This window comes from Papilio machaon, chromosome 23 (assembly GCF_912999745.1).
Source record: "Papilio machaon chromosome 23, ilPapMach1.1, whole genome shotgun sequence".
NCBI classification, from domain to species: Eukaryota; Metazoa; Arthropoda; class Insecta; order Lepidoptera; family Papilionidae; genus Papilio; species Papilio machaon.
Genome location: NC_060008.1, coordinates 2,292,715 through 2,311,032, shown reverse-complemented (window position 1 = coordinate 2,311,032; position 18,318 = coordinate 2,292,715). Strand labels below are relative to the sequence as shown.

At 36.4% G+C, this 18,318-nt stretch overlaps 1 protein-coding gene across 1 annotated transcript in view; it reads right to left on the bottom strand.

The window, feature by feature from the left end:
- Nucleotides 1–610: 610 nt before the first annotated feature.
- The window catches only part of LOC106711206, a 28,740-nt gene continuing 11,032 nt past the window's right edge, over nt 611–18,318 (bottom strand). Inside the window, exons 13-18 of the mRNA XM_045683797.1 lie at nt 5,421–18,214; nt 5,079–5,246; nt 4,026–4,136; nt 3,654–3,795; nt 3,297–3,547; nt 611–3,125 (exon numbers count right to left, since the gene is read on the bottom strand). Coding sequence (XP_045539753.1) covers nt 2,136–3,125; nt 3,297–3,547; nt 3,654–3,795; nt 4,026–4,136; nt 5,079–5,246; nt 5,421–18,214 — 14,456 coding nt within the window. The 3' untranslated portion in view covers nt 611–2,135. The remainder of the gene's footprint in view (nt 3,126–3,296; nt 3,548–3,653; nt 3,796–4,025; nt 4,137–5,078; nt 5,247–5,420; nt 18,215–18,318) is intronic.

Sequence of the window (18,318 nt, the reverse complement as noted above, 5' to 3'; positions counted from 1 at the left end):
CATGTTCTTGGACTTCTCTCTCTCTCTTTCTTGTTATAAAATAAAATACATTAAATTAATCGTTAAATTTTAATTGCCATTTTTATATGGAGCAGTTTTTAAAATAATATTTACATTATCACAAAGAAAACAAAAGTCACGAGGTTGAAAATAAAAATTTCACATTTAGGAAACACAAATTTAGTTATTTAAATTACATCTAATAAATTTTAAAAATTGAATAAAACAACAAGACTAAAAAAAAAGTATCTCCTCAATGTCTGACTTTAATATCGACCTACAATATTTGCGAACAATAATATATTTGGATTATATAAAAAATTTGAACCTTACGTTTATAAAATGGCAGAAAAATTACGTCGCCTTTTAATACGGGGAGAGAAATTAAAAAAAAAAATTTCAAAGGTCTCAAAAACATCTTAAGTAATGGGTTACTAACATTGAATCACTTGCCCGTAGAATGTCGGGTGTAGTGGCCGCGCGTCGAACCACAAACATTACCTATTACCACTATCTTACAGCTACATTAATCGTGTTCTTAAAATGAGAAATTTTTTAAATATATTGATTTAAATCTAGGTCATAAAATAATCTTCATTTTAGTAAAAATTATACGCTTATATAAATAACTTCAATCATAATAAAATGCCTCCATGAACGTGGGCTCGTAAATTTTGAATTTTTAGTTTTACAACCCCAATAATTAAACATAATTATGTTATTATTTCTTTTGCCTTATATCTTGATTTCTGATGGACATAAAACATATTAATGGTAACTCAGTAAGACTAACACTATCTCACTCTTCCTCATAGAACTTAACATATCTGAAAGGTACAAACTGTACGTAAAGCTAAAAGCTTCACTAAGTCAAGTGACCTTGATTTAAATCAATAAATTTTAAATATTTTCTCCACCATGGCAAAACCTATTATTAAAATCGTCCTCTAATTAATATTCATAATAAACCCGCCTTATGATATCGGGTTTTGACAATTTGCTATAAATGCGCCCGTTATTACTAAATTCACTAAATCTTAACATTTCTTCCCCATTCCCCTCTCTTATATACAACGAGAAAGTCAAATTAACTTTCTCAAGAATACAGCTATGTAGATTAGTTATATATTTTATCTAAAACTGCATATATATTATATACAGAAGCAGATTGAATACTGAAAGTCAGTATTCGGTGCGCTCTCCGCCGCAACACTGACATATATAGTAGTGACTAGACGCTCCCCGAAAGCGAACTGGGCGGGTTATTTATTTACATATATAAATTAATCTATGGATATAAAAAAAAAATCAAATACCTTAAATAACATCATGTCAAATATCGGCCGTAAGTTAAATTATAAAGAAGTTATAGCAAACCGTTTCATCGTAAATATATTTTCTTGGTACAGTCGCGTCGAAAAGATTCTTCTGGCTCAAAAAAAAAATCCACTCATTTAAATCTGGAATTATAACAGGTCGATAGATTTTGTGCATCACAATGGAAGTCACCTAGACTTATCACCTAGACGAATATAATACAGTATTAGACTAATACAAAATAGAAAAACAAAATATAAAACATTTGCTTCAAAAGTTAGTGTGAAACATACTAAGGAGAAAATTTATTCAGTCTAACATCAAGAAGGGGCCATATTTAACATCATTTAGTAGTAGCTAATTCCTAGATATTATATAAAATTCACATTTGAGTATAGCCTGTAATCGCTAAAGGAAACACTTAACCTACAATCAAGATATACCTACAGAAGTAGTTTTTACAATCGTCTAGAATTTTATATATTATATATAATGAATATATTACAAGAATTAAAAAAAAAAAAATAACAATTAAAATGCCTCCCGTGATAGAGATATCATCAAGAAGCGTACAAAAGATTTGAACTGACCGGTGACAGACCGCAACTTATTCACTCGTAACACTTAAAGGAAACGGCTTAAGCTAATCAACAGAAGGGACAGTCGCGGAAGTTAGCAACACAAGGTTATATACAAAACAAGTTTAACAATTTCTTTTTTTTAACACTATATTAAAACTAGAAAATGGAACCTCACGCGAATGAGATCATCGTTCAGTCTGGTCGTATGTTTGGCTTTATACAAGTGGTGTGTCGTGTTCAGTGCATGCTGTAGTCTAGGCTGGGTTTCCTCGGCTTGGGCTTCTTGGGGCGCGGCGGCAGGGGCGAGCCGGAGCAGCAATGACAGCAGCGCTTCACCACGCCGCGGCCGGACGCTCGCCGCCGCACATCCAGGCTGTCCAGCCTCTCGCCGGCTCTCGTCTTCCCCGACAGACTCCTGCCCGACTCCCTGTCCACGGGGTGGTGGTACACCCGCTTGGCGGGGTAAGTGCGCAGCGGCGGGAGCGCGTCGTCGGCCGAGGAGCCGTCTGCGCTGCCGCTGCGGTCTATTCCCCTCGCGTCCTTGATCACCGAGTCCAGTCTCACTTGCGTGCTCATGCCGCTGGAGTCAGTGGAGTTGTTCTCCTCGTACGGCGGGCTCTTGCAACACTTTTCGCTGTCGCTGCTAAAATCCATCGGTCGTCTGCTCTCCAAACGATCCGCCACAGAGTTGGATTCCCAGTACAGTTCCGTCTGGCGCTCCGGAGATGATCGATCGTAGTCCACGTCGCCGGACATGGATTCGAACGCCTCCCTCGAGCTGTCTTCTCCCATCATTTTCGCGTCGTCACCGCCCATCAATGTGTCAGGATCGTCGATGAGGAATCTCGGATCTCGTTTTTCATCATCGTAGCCCACTCTTCTGATGACTTGTGTGGCGTTGCCGACCGAGTGGACGATGGCCGAGGCGGTGTTGGAGAGATGCAGTTCCCTGGAGTCAGTCAGGATGCTGTCGTACCTCGTTAGACCGTCATCTTTTACGAGTACGGTCGATAGATTGAGGTTGTGTTGTTGTGCGACCGGCGCGTTGATGATGTTGTCCATGTGTGTGTATCTGATGTTGTGCTGTATGTGGGGGCTGTCGTGACTCGCCTGAGAGATGACAGTCGTCTGCGGGCCCATCAGTACTGTGGCCGGGGCTCTACTAGCATGGAATATTGTCGACGTAATGTGACGGCTTTTAATTTCCGATACTGTATAGGGATGCATCTGAAAGTATTTGTCGAGTTTTAAGTACTCCTCTCATAAAATTTATGATCTAATAAAGTCAAGGTGATGTACTAATATGTCACAAAACATACTCGAAAACATAAAAAAATTTACACCGAACTGAGTGATTAATAAAATAATGAATGATAATGAATTATGAATCACTTTTACCTCCGTTTCTTCGGTTGGTTCCTTATGGAAGGTGGTATTGGGATGCGACCTTGCAAACTCCTCGTGATCCAAGGTGATAGTGGCTCCATTCTCAGTCACCGTGACAATACCGACGTCGTCCAATCCCAGGTTCATAGCCAGGTCACTGTTTGTTTCTTCCTGAAGATCGGGGCGCTGGAGAAGATGGTCGGTGGCAATTTGATCGTCCATGTCAGGTCGGGGTATGCTTTGGTTAATAATAATGGGTGGAGCTGAAATACAAACAGTTCTATGAAGGCAATGACAAGACAATTTGGACTTTTTGATGGCGGTTTGAAGTCATGGTTCAGTCGCACTCATGGTCCAAATGGTACTCACGTGTGTGCGGGCGGTGTGGGTGCGGGTCCTGCGTGTGGTCCTGTGCTGGAGAGCCGGCGAACAGCAGCTCGGCCTCCGGGAACAGTTCCGAGGCAGACGGCGAGTCCACACCCAAATCTTCACATTCCTCCGATAGCGATTTCTGCAATAGAATTATTATTTGAATAAAAGACACGATCAAGAAATTTAACTTTGAGCAAATTGCAGTGCAAAATGTTATCATACCAGTAGTAATGTACCCTAAATGGCTTGTCCAACTCTGAAGCTTAATTTGTCAGTAATTTCGTATTCTTTCTCGTAGTGTCAGTAGTCAGTTGGGTTGTTTTTTACTTTATTTAAGTACTGTAGATTATCGATTGAGATTTTACTTACCTGCAGCCTAAGTTCGTGTTCCAATATGGCATACTTATGCCTCAGGGCTGCGGCGGTCACGTGAGTCAATCTGTGTTGTCGGTGTGAGGAAATGTCTCTTTTCTGCACAACCTATACACATTATTCAAAATCAATTCATATAAATACTACGATACTAAATAAAATATAACAAATGATGTTTTCGTTATGTCTTCACAGGAAAAGCCATTATGTTTTTTTTTTAGTAAATAGTTAAAGCAAAAAGCTGGAAAAGTTTTTTTTTGTCGTTGAATTTTAACAATTTTTTTTACACTACGACAACGAATAAGGCTAGTTGAATATCACGTATTAATTACATAAGTAATTCCTTACATAAAGTTATAGAGGAAAATAATATGTTTTTAAATAACTATAGTAATAAAGATTTAGAAGTAGGATGACCATTGATGCAACTACATGCACAAATTTAATGCAGGATAACTTGATAATGAGGGTACATATAAAAGAACCGATTTCGTTACATGCAAAATTAAATAAAACATGATTTAATTTCGCTATTTTAAAATTTTATTAATAGAAAGGAAGCAGTATAGAGTTCTCCTCGAAAATACGAATTCAGTAATATAAAAATGATACGGCTATTCGAAATGGAGACAACATTTACTATGAAAAATAGTTTTTAACTTTTTCATCTTCGTTACCTGTGAAGGATGCCAGGGTTACATTCTTTTGGTTGCAGCGACTTTCTTTTTATGATTAATTTAGAAATAACATAATACATTTTTGTCTTATTAATGTTTTTAATTTATCAAGTAATATTTTTAAATAACTTATAAGCGAGAAAGCATATTATAGCTATTTGATAACATGAAAGTATGCAGAATTAGAAGTTATGTTTTTCATTATTCAGCTGAATGCAGCGATAATCATAATGTCGCATGTAAGTCATAATATGGATAACGGCAAAACCAACACGGAACGAAGAGGAAAGCATAGAAAACAAAGAGAGGCGTGCATGTTCTACGAAAAGAGGCGGATCTATAGGGGTCTGCGACGGTACTACGATGTGGTCACCTGATGGTAGCACTTATCGTCGCAATCGGACGTGTCTATATCATAACCGCAACGCGGCGAATCGTCCTGAGTATCGACAACGTAAGACCTTTTCATGTCTACTTCGAACATCTTATCAAAGATCCTTTGCGCCTCCATATCGGGACTGTATCGATCTGGGATCGGGTCCTGAAGTTGCAAAATATTCCGTCACTTCTGAATTACGATCGGTTATTTACTAAGGAAATATTACGGCGTGGAATAAATAAATATTATAATTAAATATATGTTATAGGTTTAATAATAAATTTATATTATATCATGATACAGAAGTTCTCTAATGTAAGAAATTGCTGTACTTACAAGAACGGTCCTGTCCAAGTTGTCGGTGCGCACGGTCTCTTCGTAGGTGTATTCATGCGTATTGGCCGATGTCGGAACGTTCCAAGGTTGGGACCCGTCCGGACTCGGACTCCGCTCCGGCTTAACGTCTTGGGTCTGTTTCTCGGTCCACGGCGAAGCCGCCGCTCTAGTTTCTACCAGGTCTGGGGGCGTCGATGATGGAGCTGGCGACATCGTGCTGTCTGGCGGTTGCACCGTCGTGGCCGTTGCGAAGTTGAACGCGTGGAGATTGTGCAGCGCTGCGGTGGGCAGTCGCACGTGGCGCACACCGGGCCGGGCCAGCATGGGCTTCAGCCCGGCGGGACCGATCAGCCGTTGCAGCAGTAACGCACCGGTCGTTCCACCTTCGCCACCGCTCACGGTTAAAAGTTTTGGACCGCGATTTGTGACTATAGCGATTTGCTGACCGCCCTTTAGCATCGAGACAGGCAGGATATAGTTCGCCGGCATTAGCAAGGCCGTAGCGGGTTTTCCCGTCGGTCCCCGGGCGACAGTGATAGTCTGGCCGTCTGCAACTATCACATTACGCTGCAACTGCGGTCGCGGTTGAGGGGGTGGTGTTTCGTTTTCAAACGACAACTTTCTTGGCAGTTTACGTGGACTGTCTTGCGGCGAAGGCGTTTCTAAACAGTTCTCATTACAATCGCCCTGTGATGTTCCGCAGCTGCTGTCTTCTGAGCCCATAGTGCGATTGGCGTCATCGCCATTTATGGGACTCGAGTCTCGAGCACCCGATCGTCTTGAGCCACTGGAACTCTTCTTTCGCTTCGAGGATCCCGGATTGGATGGTGGATTTGTACGTCTACGGGGCGCTGGTTTATTCTTATCAGGACAATTCTCAACTTGCTCTCTGTATTCGGCTAATATATACAGTATTCTTTGCGTTGTCTGCTCATCTTCTAGTGGCTTCTGTGTTGAGGGCTTAGGCGGCACATTATTTAATTTTAATGTGTTTGGAGGATTTGACGAAGCTTTCGGTCTTGGTCTTGACCTAGAACTAATTTTAACTGGCTTTGGGTTGCTTTGTTGCACAGATGTACTGTTGGAGGTTGTAGCAGATGTTACTGTTTGTGAAACTTGAACATTATTCGAAGAAGTGGGAGATTCAGTTACTGATGAATCTGGGGATCGGACAAACGTTGATGTAGTTGGTGTCGAAACGGTAGATTTTCTATTACCATATGCGACATTAAACTGTTGATTTGCTCCAGTAGAAAAGAGTACTTGAGTTGGCTCTGTTGCTGTCGGTCCGGCTGAGGCGACGTCGTTTGCGTCATTAGACGTGGTAGTGTGAGGTTTTGAAATGGAGTTATTTGTAGTAGAATTCGGTTGTACCGTGCTCCTTTCTTTGACTTGTTCCAGTACCATGTCAAATTCTCTTAGTTGTTCGAGAGTCGATGAACTCAATTGTGATTCCGAGGAACTTTCGTTAGTTACTTTAATTTGTCTCGTCATTTGCGATTGTGGTAATCTGATAGTCTGTTGGCCCAGAGGCGGTGCAGCAGTCAGCACCAACTGTTGATAAACAGGTTGGTTGGCGCCTCCGATGACGTTTCTTTGGATTTGAAAAAATGATGGTCTAACTACTCTCGTACCAGATACCATTTGTGGTGCTTTACTCAACATCGGCAACTTTATTCGCATCTGTGTTAAAACAGGTTGAGTTTGAGTATTTTGCGCACCTTCGTTTAAAGTACCAGCGTTATGATTTGTTTCATCAGGTGACAAGTCAGAGTTAGACGTAGTTTGTGGCACAATTTTAATTATAGATGGTTCAACAATATCACCTTGATTAACATACTTGACATCAGGTTGTTTGTGGTTAGAATCATCTATAAGTTCTGTACTGGGTACTGTTATCAAATTTATTGTCTGTCCTCCGCCAATATTGACAGGTATTTGTCGTGTATAAATAACTCCACCGTGCATAGTTTGAATATTCATAGGAGAAATGGACTGTTTAATTTGTTGAACTAAATTAGGTTGGGCTTGCGAAGTTTGAGGTGATTTTCGCAACAACAATGGCGGGCTACTGATTTGCCCAATGTGATCAAGATTCATACCGTTATCAGAAGTTTCAGGAGTATCATCAACTGAATTCACGGCTGGTAAGTGAGCGTCGTTACTATTCATTTCGTTTTCCTTTTGATTTTCCTCTTGAAATACAGGTTTGCCAAACGCCTGATTAAATTTCGGAAGGCTTGTGGCTTTTTCTGGATTTGATTTACTCGAAGTATTTTGGATAAATTTAGCATAGTTTTCCTCATAAACAGATCGAGATTTAATTTCTTGTTGTGTATTGATGTTTTCTTGAACAGGTGTATTATTTGCTGCAGCAGGCGCTGGGCTATGTTGTTCAGTATTTGACGGGCCATCGTGTACACTTTGGTTTTCAATGGGCTGTAATCTCAAAACCATGCTACCTTGATGTGGGGCATTTAGCTGAATTGCTTTGCCATCGGTAGATTTACAAACGAATTGTAACATTTTTTGTTCATTTGAACCTTGAACATTAGCAAGAAGGTTAACCCTTTTAAGAAGTTGATTTGTATTGTTGTCTTTTTGATTGCCAGTGTTGACTATGTGTAGGAGTTGATTGCCATTTTGCTGTAATCCAGTTTCCACCAGAGACAGGGCTCCGAATGAATTAGTTTGTTGTACAGGGGTCCCGTTACAACTTGCATTTGTGTTTGAACTCTTGTTTTGTACAATATGCAGTACAGGTGCAGCATTCGGTGTATTTATAACAGACTGCTGGGGGTTATCGACTAGTGTTATTTGATTACCTTCAGCATTTTTTCCTTGGACGATATGCAATACTTGTGGTGTTATTGACGGCGTCTGTGAATCAGTTTCTGCGCTAGTCGTTTGGTTTAGAGGGGGAGGAAGAATTTGTGCTAAAGCTTGCTGCAACGCTACTGCGTTAATGGATGCGGCATTTGAGCAACTGTTTACGTGATTTTGAGTCGGATCAACGTTGTTTTGTAATTTTTCAGACAGAATATTAACCAATGCATGTGCTTTTGGATCGTTCTCAACCGTTGACGTAATACCAGCGGCACTCATTGCATGAGCTATCTGATCCGTTCTTTCCGGTACATTATTTTCTTTGTTAGTTGATTCAAAAAAAGTCGTCTGAGTATCTAACTCTGGACTTTCATTATCAACATTTGGATCGTAATGATAAACTGAGTTATTTGTGTCTTCTTTTCCCAACATTTGCAATTCTTTATTCCTAAGACTCAAATCCTTAACTTCGTCGTGATTATAATCTTCTTTAGGATCCATTTTACCACAGTAACCAAATTCAGACTGCAAAATTTCTTGATTATTATGTAAATGTGCAGGTTCCTGAGGTTCTGTTATTTTATGACAATCATGACGATTATAGTCTGCCACTAACGGTAAAGTGAGATCTGCAGTTGTGAGTTCTGTATACTCTGTTTTCACTGGTGACTGGGAATCGTCTTGTGAACTATTTTCTTCTGAACATTGTGGGGGACTGGCGTTTGCAACTTGCGTTACGCGCGGATCACAACTAACTGGGTTTTGCGCAGCTGCACTTACTGGTAGCTGACCAATTTGAACAACTTGTACAATACTTTCGACTGGAGAAGGTTCAATAAAATCATACAAGTAAAAGTCTAGTAGGCAATTTGTAATATTATTATCTCCATTGAAACTCATCAAATCCTTATCCTTTAAATTATCTCTCATCCAGTTATACTTCAACTCTATTGCTGTTTTCTTAAAATACGAACGTACCTTGTCCTTTAATTGTATATAATCAGTGCAAGGTTTTAATTTAATGTTTTGGACCTCCATAGATGAATTAGATACCTCATTTGAATTTTCGTAGTCCACATATTTTTTGGACACTAAAAACGGCTGAGATTGCTTTACGTCCGACAGAGTCGCAGCCGAAAATTTTAAAGTATTATCCTTCTTTTCTAAATTTTGTATGACTCTGCCGGACTCCTCACCAAAACCCATACTGAAATTAGTTTCACTAGAATCATCCGAAGTTATGGGTTCAATATAACCAGAGGATAGTTCTTGCTCCAGTGTTTGTTTTAAAGGATCCGGAAAACACGTTTGTTCAAAATTGTCTTTAAATATATCAGACGACTCAGTGACAGATAATGGCACGTCGTATGTTTCTGTTATGGGCCAACCGCTGAGTAAATCCAGAACGTCAATGTGTTCTTTATCAAATGACCTTGTATAGGAAAATTTTATAGAACTGAAATAATGTAATAGCCGTTTATACTCTTTACCATACGCTGTATTACTTTGCTTGTTAACGCTATCTTTTAAATAATCGATGTTTTTTCTTTTTCTGTATCGTTTTTCACACATTTCACAATCTCGAGTATTTTTACGTTTTATACCTCTTTTACTTAATTTATCGAAGCAATACTTTTTGTTTTCTTGCTTGTATCTTGAATATGTTTTTATAGGTGGTATAATTGACAAACTTTCATCGCTTAGTACATCAACAATGTTACTAGATTTTATTTGGATCTTATTATCGTCGTTATTTGTGACATCACCTTGTTTATCATTACAAAAATAATCGCCTTCATTAACTACATCGGAAAATATTGTACTACTTTCCAAAGGAAACATGTAACATGTGCCAGCAATAGGATCTTCATACTCTATGCCTTTTAACACAATTTCCGCATTATCTTGGTAAACAAGTGTTACATTTCTGAGAACATTGTACGTCTCTTCAGGTACTTGGTCGTTTAGTACATTACTATTTTCAATATTTCCTAGAACTGCACCTTCTGTGCTGCTTTCAGTTACAATATTTCGTTCTTCTGAATTTGAAGAAATTTCAACCTCGGTGATCATTACATTAGATTCTTGATTTGTGAAATCCGAATTATCATCAGTAATGGAATTATCAACTTTAAGGCAGGTCTCGGTTCTACTTAAATGATTTAAGTCATTATTGACATCCTTGCTAATCGTTGAATAACTATGATCCGTATTAATAAAATTAAATTTATTTTGAGACTGATTAAGATTTACTGAATTATTATGCGAGACAGGGACATCTTTTTCTTCTATTATTTGGAAAGTATCACAAAGATCTCCTGATTTAACGTACATATTTTGAGTTGTATCTGACAAATTTGAATTTTCTTTGCATATTTTTGAATTAGCATTAGTCGTTGCGGTCGTTTCTAATTTCATAACAGTATCATCATCGTCACAAACATCAATTTTTTTAAGTTCGGTTTTCATTATTTTGTTTGCATTGTTTGAATGACCAGCCATATTTTCATAATCTTGATTGGATTCAATATCTTTTTGCTCTTCAATATTTAGTCCTGTGTCTTTAACTTCGCAAAACGTTGATATATTTCCGTTTGGGCCTGATAATTTTTCAGCAATGTTTTCGTTTTTGGGACTGGACAATTCGTTACCTGTGGTTGTGTAAATGTTATTTTGCTTTACACTTATATTCGCTAATACCGTTTCATCAAAATCATTGCCATTTTCTGGTTTTAAATTTTTTATAACAATATTATCATCCGTAACTGCACAAATTTTGTTTTTAACTTCTACAGTAATAGCACTTTTTTCGCACAATGGTGTTTGGTGTTCGAGTTTAGATATTTTGTTACTGGATGTTTTGTATTCATTATTTGACTTTCTTTTTAGTAGAGGGTTATCATTTTTTGTTATTTTTGCGGTGACATGTGATTTAGGATATAACGAATCTAAAAATGAATTACTTTGGAAAAACTGTAATGCCAAATTACACAAACTTTGAACATGAAACGTCGGAAGTATTTCAAGGGCAGAATTGGCATTTGCTGTTTCAGTACCTTTAAAATCCAAGACTTCAACATAGTTAGGACTGTTATTATAGAACATATTAGGATTTTGGTGAATACCTTCCATTGAATTAGAAGATTGCAGATATAAATCACGTTTTGTCATTGACCATTCTGCATAACAATTAACTTCAAAATATACAGGTAATTTAACAAACCATTCTTGTTCAGCACTGTCATTATTAACGTTTTCATCCATCATAATATCATCCATTATTTCTCTGCATGTTAAAAAATCAATTAATATTGAACAAGATGTGCTTCGTTTGAGTTCCGATTGATATTTATCCTGCTCCTCTTCAACTAAGGGATGCATTGCATGATCATTCATTTTGGAATCCGCGGCGTCGTCTTGATTTAAATCCTTCTTATCGCTATAACTTTCATTGTAAGAAAATGTTGCTTCTACTGGTAATGTTTCTTCTTCCAAGAGGTGAGGTATTTGACTTGTCTCTTTAAAAGAAACATTGTCGCAACGCACAAGTTTTACATAACATTTCTGCTTTAATACGTTGTATTTTTTCACTAGATTATCACACCTGACAAGTTTTATGAAACAATTAAAATTGTTTGTGTTCCGTTGTGTTCTTTTAAGAGGTCCATTTAGATCTTTTTGTTCTTCAGTTGACGTAAAAGTTAGTTCTACGTCATTATCGTCATTTATTATCACAGCATTCGGGACATTTTGAATTCTACCCGTAGTAGGTTCCATTTTTATTTTTCCAGAAACTAAATCAATCTGTGTATTATCATTATTACAAACATTTTCCAAATGGCTAGTTTCTGAAACGTTTTTATCAGATAAAAGAAGCTGAGTTTTAGCAATTTGTTCGAATTCGCCTCTCTGAATATTTTGAAATTGTTCGTCTTTTGAAGTTGCAATACTTTGCTCTGTGCCACACGATTCTGGATCTCTTATGCTTCTATTTAATGCAGTTAATTCTTCTACAGAATATCTCGTTAATGTCACAGAACATTTACTAGCCAATTTCTTTCTATGTTTTTCAAAATCTTCTTTATCCAAGGAACGTATTAAGAAATTGCCGGAGTTTGTTCGTACAGTTAAACCAGAGTCTATTTCATCATCGCTTATTAAATCTATTGTTTCCACCTCATTTGTATTTTCCAAGGTTTTATTTGTCGTAGAAACCCCGATTGATTTCTTTTGGAGAACTTTACTAGAGGAAGTCATTTTGTTGTTAAAGAAATTATCCAATAATAGAAATTTAATTTTTGAATTGATTTTTAAATCATTGACATCGTAATTCTTTTTTCCTGTAATTACGGCTTTAAACATTGTTCCGTCAGGCAACACGACACGGAATGCTTTTTGAGCTATCTTTGTTGATTTTTTGGACGAAATTTCTTCAAATGTTACTTGGTTTAAGTCCTTTATTTCACTGTAAATTTTTTGAACTCCATTTCTATAAGTAAAATTTTTATGACTTCGATATTTACAATTTTCAACTTTATCATTTTTGTTTACAGGTAACAAATTCGTAAACTCGATTGGAGGTACACTCGCATCAGACACTTTATCTAGATCTATAACTTCATTATGAACTGTTTGTTTTTGTTTTATAGAAGAACCGTTTTCTGTGGTTAAGATTTTTGTCACGTTATCGTCACGCAAACCATCATTATTTACAAATGGTGAATTCATACTCAATTTGTTTCTCGAACCTTCCTTTGTAGTAGCTTTTTTAAGAGTTTTAATTTCATCGTTGGTTTCATCGTTGGGTTTTTTAAATGTACTTCTCCTTTTGTACAAGCGACGTGGAACGTTTTTGCCATTATAATTTTTTGTACTATAATCATTATTTGTGTTAGATCTTTGTTCCTTAAAATCGTTTTCAAAACTAATTTCACCAACTTCGGTGTCAGATTTCATATTATTCGCTTCCTGTTTTTCGTTGATGACTTTTTGCGATTTATTTAAGTCATTTTCTTTTTCTTCGCCTTTGCCATTAATTTCAACCGTTATATCCTTAGGCTCAGATATATCGAAGTCCTTAACAGGTGCACTTAATTTCGATTTTGATATAACTGACCCAATCAACTGGTCTTCTATGTCAAAAGGTTCATTTTCAATCGAAAAAACGTTAATTGATTCGACAGTATCGGACTTTTTGGGGACATTCCCGTTTATTTCAAAGTTATTTTCAATCCCTATATTTTGTTCTAATTTCTGAGTTCCAGTTGTTCCAATTGATTTACGTACGTACGATTTGGATTTACGTACTTTCGAAGATTTTTTCAAACTACTGGTTAAATTAGTTTTAAACATTTTTTTATGACTCAGAGTAGATGCAGCCTTTAGTGGTGCATTTTTGATTTTTATTTTCCTTTTTTTAGTCTTCCTCAACATTATTTTATCTATATATACGGGGTTAGGTGAAGGTTTTTGTGGTAAACTATTACGTCGTAAACTATCGGAATATCTATTGTTTATATCTTTTCTGCTCTCTTTTGACACATTTGGCATATCTTTATCATTTTCGCACTTTTTCAATAATAGACTTCTCGAATAATCGTCACATGAATTTTCAATGATACATATGACATCCTCACCAGGAGTTTTTTCATTTAAAACGCTATCTTCTTTACTTTCATTTGAATTGGCGCTTTTGCCTTCTCCTTTATTTAATGACATATAATGTAAAGGTATCGGGGGCAGATTTGTGTAATGTCTTACTTCTCTATTTATTATTGCCATGCGCTTTTCTTTTAGTCTTTCACTTTGTTTGGAGAATACTATCATAGTGTCAATGTCACCTAAGGGTTTTACTTTTGGAAACTTGTGGTCTGTTTTTGTATATAATAATTTATCACCAACCTGTGCTTGAGGTAATTTTTTTCTTTCATAATTCAAGATCAAATCTTTATTGTTTTCTAAGTCTAGATCTGAAGAACTACACACGCTCTTTAGAGTAATTTGGTTTTTATTATCGCTCGATGTTGTTGCTCGACTTTCTATAAATTGAGTAGATTGGTCGGCACTAGTAAGGTTTGGTTTACAAGAATATTCCACAGGATGTATATTGGAATTAGGTAACGTATGTCGTATGTTATTTTGCGTCCCAGTTTGCGTTAGTGTATTGTCGAAAACAACTGGTATTACTGGTTGGGCATCAAATGTTGTTGTAGGTAAAAAAGGAATATTTGGCATATTATTTACATTTACATACATGTTGGGATTAGTGTTGCGAACCTGTATATTTTGTTTTCCTTGTATTTGCATGGTATTATATGGATCGTAAACCGTTTCCGAGTCAATAACAACAACATTTTGTAATGAAACCCTTGGCGGTATTGTAGTAAAGAGAACATTTCTTGAATCTACATTATTTTCTCGTTTTAGGTAAACATCATTGCTTGAACAAGGCGTATGTAATAAACTTTGGTTTTCAACAACATGTGATATATTTGACGCAATTGTATTATTCATTTTTATACTGGGAAATTCAATGTTATGTACAATATTATTTGTACGAGTCAATTTTATGGTTCCGGCAACTGCTGTATTTGAATAAGCTTGACCACCACTGCTAAAGGCAGGAGACGACGAAGATGATTGTGGAAACTGTGCTAAATTATTATTTATAACATTTCTTGCTATATTGGTTGTTGCGAAAGCATTATCTTGGTGGAGAACTGGTGCACAGATTTGCATTTCTTGAGTTCGTACTGTCGTCTGTGTATTATCATAGAATCTTTTTTGGAAAGGATTGACAATAGCAGAGCATTGACTTTCTTTTTTGTCTGTTATATTTGCATAATTTGATTCATCATCTGAAATCAGTTCGCCGATTTCTTGGCGCAGATCGTCATCCATGAGTTCTTCTAAGATATCATAATCTGAATTCGGTAGACCAGATATGAAGGGATCTTGATTGTTGAGAACATTACATGTATTCTTTGGTAAATCAGGTAACGAGATTTTAGGTACGTAATACGTATCTGCTTTCTTTTTAACGTCCTGCTTACATATTTTTTTCGGCAAGTCTGTTGGAACCAATGTTACTGGAACACTAACTGTCGTCCTTGATATAAAATCTGACGGAATCATTTTCTGATTAACGACATTATTACCAGGAGAGGTTGAGTTTTTAGAGACCTTTTCGTTTCTTCTTATCTTCACTGCCTTCTCATTATCAATTTCCTTTTTAGCAATATGCTTTTTAAATGAATCTTTGTTTAGTGCTATATCTAGAGCATTGGGACCTCGGCTAGGTGTTTTATGTTTCAAAAGATCTTCCATAACCAATTTCCAGTCTGTTTTTGTTTCGACATCTAAGGGTACTTTCTTCTGAGTATGTCTCTCTCTTTTAAAAGGTGTCTTAGTATTAGAGACTTCACAAGAACTTTCCGACTTCGACACTGGTTGTGACGAATGGATGATCGTTTTACTTCCACTTACTGGCATTTTAATGACCGACGGATGAGTTTGATCACTTGAAAATATTACTGTATTAGTTTTGGTCTCACACTTTTGGACACAATTTTCATGTGATTTATTTTTATTTTCGCAGTCAATTAAACTCCGGACACCTGTTCCACCCATATCACGAAGATTAGAAATAACGTTGTTGTTATTACTTCTACTTTCAGTTTTACATTGCGGTGATATTTGAGCAACATGTTTGAATTTCAATTCAGTTTTTATTACAGGACTTTGAGCATTTAACTTATTCTGTTGTCGCAATAGTAGTAGTATGTCTTGTTGGTCCTTTTCCTTCAGCATAGACGACTTTGTTGTTTCGATTGTTCCAACGTAAGTTTGATATTTATTAGCGTTTGTTATTGCAGTTGTTTCCTCGGTGGCATCTGTTTTCATCTGGATAGGAATCTTTTTTTCATCCGGTTTTATAACGTTAGATGTACCAGATTGATCTCTCGTCAAATTAGAGGAGTTACTCATAACTCTCTTTTGTCTTATTAATGGAGCATGAACTTCTCTTTTTTGTACTATCGATGGAGTATCTTTTAACTGTCTGTTGTGAATTCCTGTTCCCACACGCGATATTGTTAAATCTTTGGTTTGGAGGTAGTTGAATTTGTCTAGTTTATAATCAATAATTTGCTTATCCAATTCAGTAGTCAACTTTTTTTCTTGCATTTGTTTAATAGCGCTGGTGGCTTTAGGTCTCACATGACTTTGCTTGTTCTTATGCATATAATTAAGCCTAGCGAATGTGTTAGGTGCTTCATTTATCTTTTGGTGTACAATAGGTTTGGCACATTGGGTCGTTAAAGCTGAATTTATTTTTAACTTACTTTGGTTAGGTATAGAAAATGTTTTACTTGAAGATATGTCTTTTTGGAATGTAGATTCCTTGTAAATTTCATCTTCAATCGTACCGGCATTTATGGTTGCTTTTAATTCATCTACAAAACTTTTGTAACTAGTTTTGGTCTCATTTGCACTCTTCAATTTGTCACATTGTTGTTGTGGCTTTAATTCATTTACGGAACTCTTGTAATTGGTTTCTGTTTCGTTTGTATTTTTCAGTTTGTCAAATTGTTGTTGTGAAGGTAATTCTTTTATGAATTCATTAAAACCGGTTTTGGTCTCGTTTATATTTTTGGCTTTCACACATTGTGGCTGATTTCGAACTAGAACTTGTTTCTGAGCAATGCGTTTTTCCTTATCCGGGGGTCGTTTGCTGCATGTTTTGGCATTAACATTTCTACTTTCAGGTTTCGGAGCAGGCGAAAGAGATTTAAGTTTACTTTGAGTATCACTTTCTTTTAATTTCTGTTCATTCAAAGAGCTAGTATATTTTGCCAAGCCAAATACAATTCGGCCAACATATAGCTTTTCTGAGCTATTAGATGTTACAGAATTTCCGTTCAATATACTTCTTACTTCACTAGTTGAAGGGCTCATATGTTCAAACTGTTTTATATTTACATTATTCATTGCTGTTTTCTGCTGCAATGAAGAACTTGGTTCTTTAATATCTTCTTGTCGTCTTTGAGCATGTGAGCTTTCGTTTGAGCTTTGTACTAGACTTGTGGTGTTTGGTTGCATGTTACTGTCACTCTTTAATCTCCTGAATTCTACCAGTTTTTTAATACTTTGCTTGACGACTGTATTATCTTGTTGGGCAGGAATGTCTTTATAGTTAATAATACTAGATCCCTTATCATAGTTAGTATAATTAGTCTGTTGCGATGATATTACTGAATTAATTAGTAATTCTTTCCTTTTACTTTGGTTATTTAGTGATGCTTCATTAATCACTTGAGACAGAGGCTTGTTATCATCATCTAAATCAATATTTAACTTGATCGTTTTATTGGCAAGTGATTGAAGACTTCGATTACTTTTTTCTGGGCTAGAAATATCATCCATTGAATATAAGCCGTCAAATACAACATTATTGTCACTATTATCGGAGTTGAGTGATGTTATAGACAATTTTCTGTTTTGATTTTGTTCATCACTTTGCATCTCTAGTTTTTCCGACATATTTTCAACTCTCGCAACTTTCATACCAATAAGCCTTGATAGAGGAACAGATGTTTCAGAGACTGTATTTGTTTTATCTTTCTTCTTTCGTTCTTTCCTTTCACCTTTCTGTTCTTTCTTTTCTAACATCAATTTTTCATTGCTCTCTTTGTTTTTGCTCGATACTTTTGTCTTTGATTTTAACCTTTCTTTACTATGTGGTCTCTCTTTTTTCTTTTGGTACTGTTGATCATCAGATAATGAAAGCGGATCGACTTCTTCATCGGTGGTATCTATACGTTTCGATTTTTTCTTTTTCCGTCTAACTGGGGAGGAATCTATATCTTCCATACAACTGGATATTGCATCTTCCGTCTCAGAGTCAAAGAGTACTTGTTGCCATTGATTTTCAGGTTCAACATCTTCATGTTCTACTAAATGTTCGTAACCTTAGCGGGACAAATTTGACATATGTTAGAAATATTAAAAGAGATTTTCTATTTTTTCATCCCTGGGACTTTTAATTCAACATCAACAATTCAATTAAAAATTT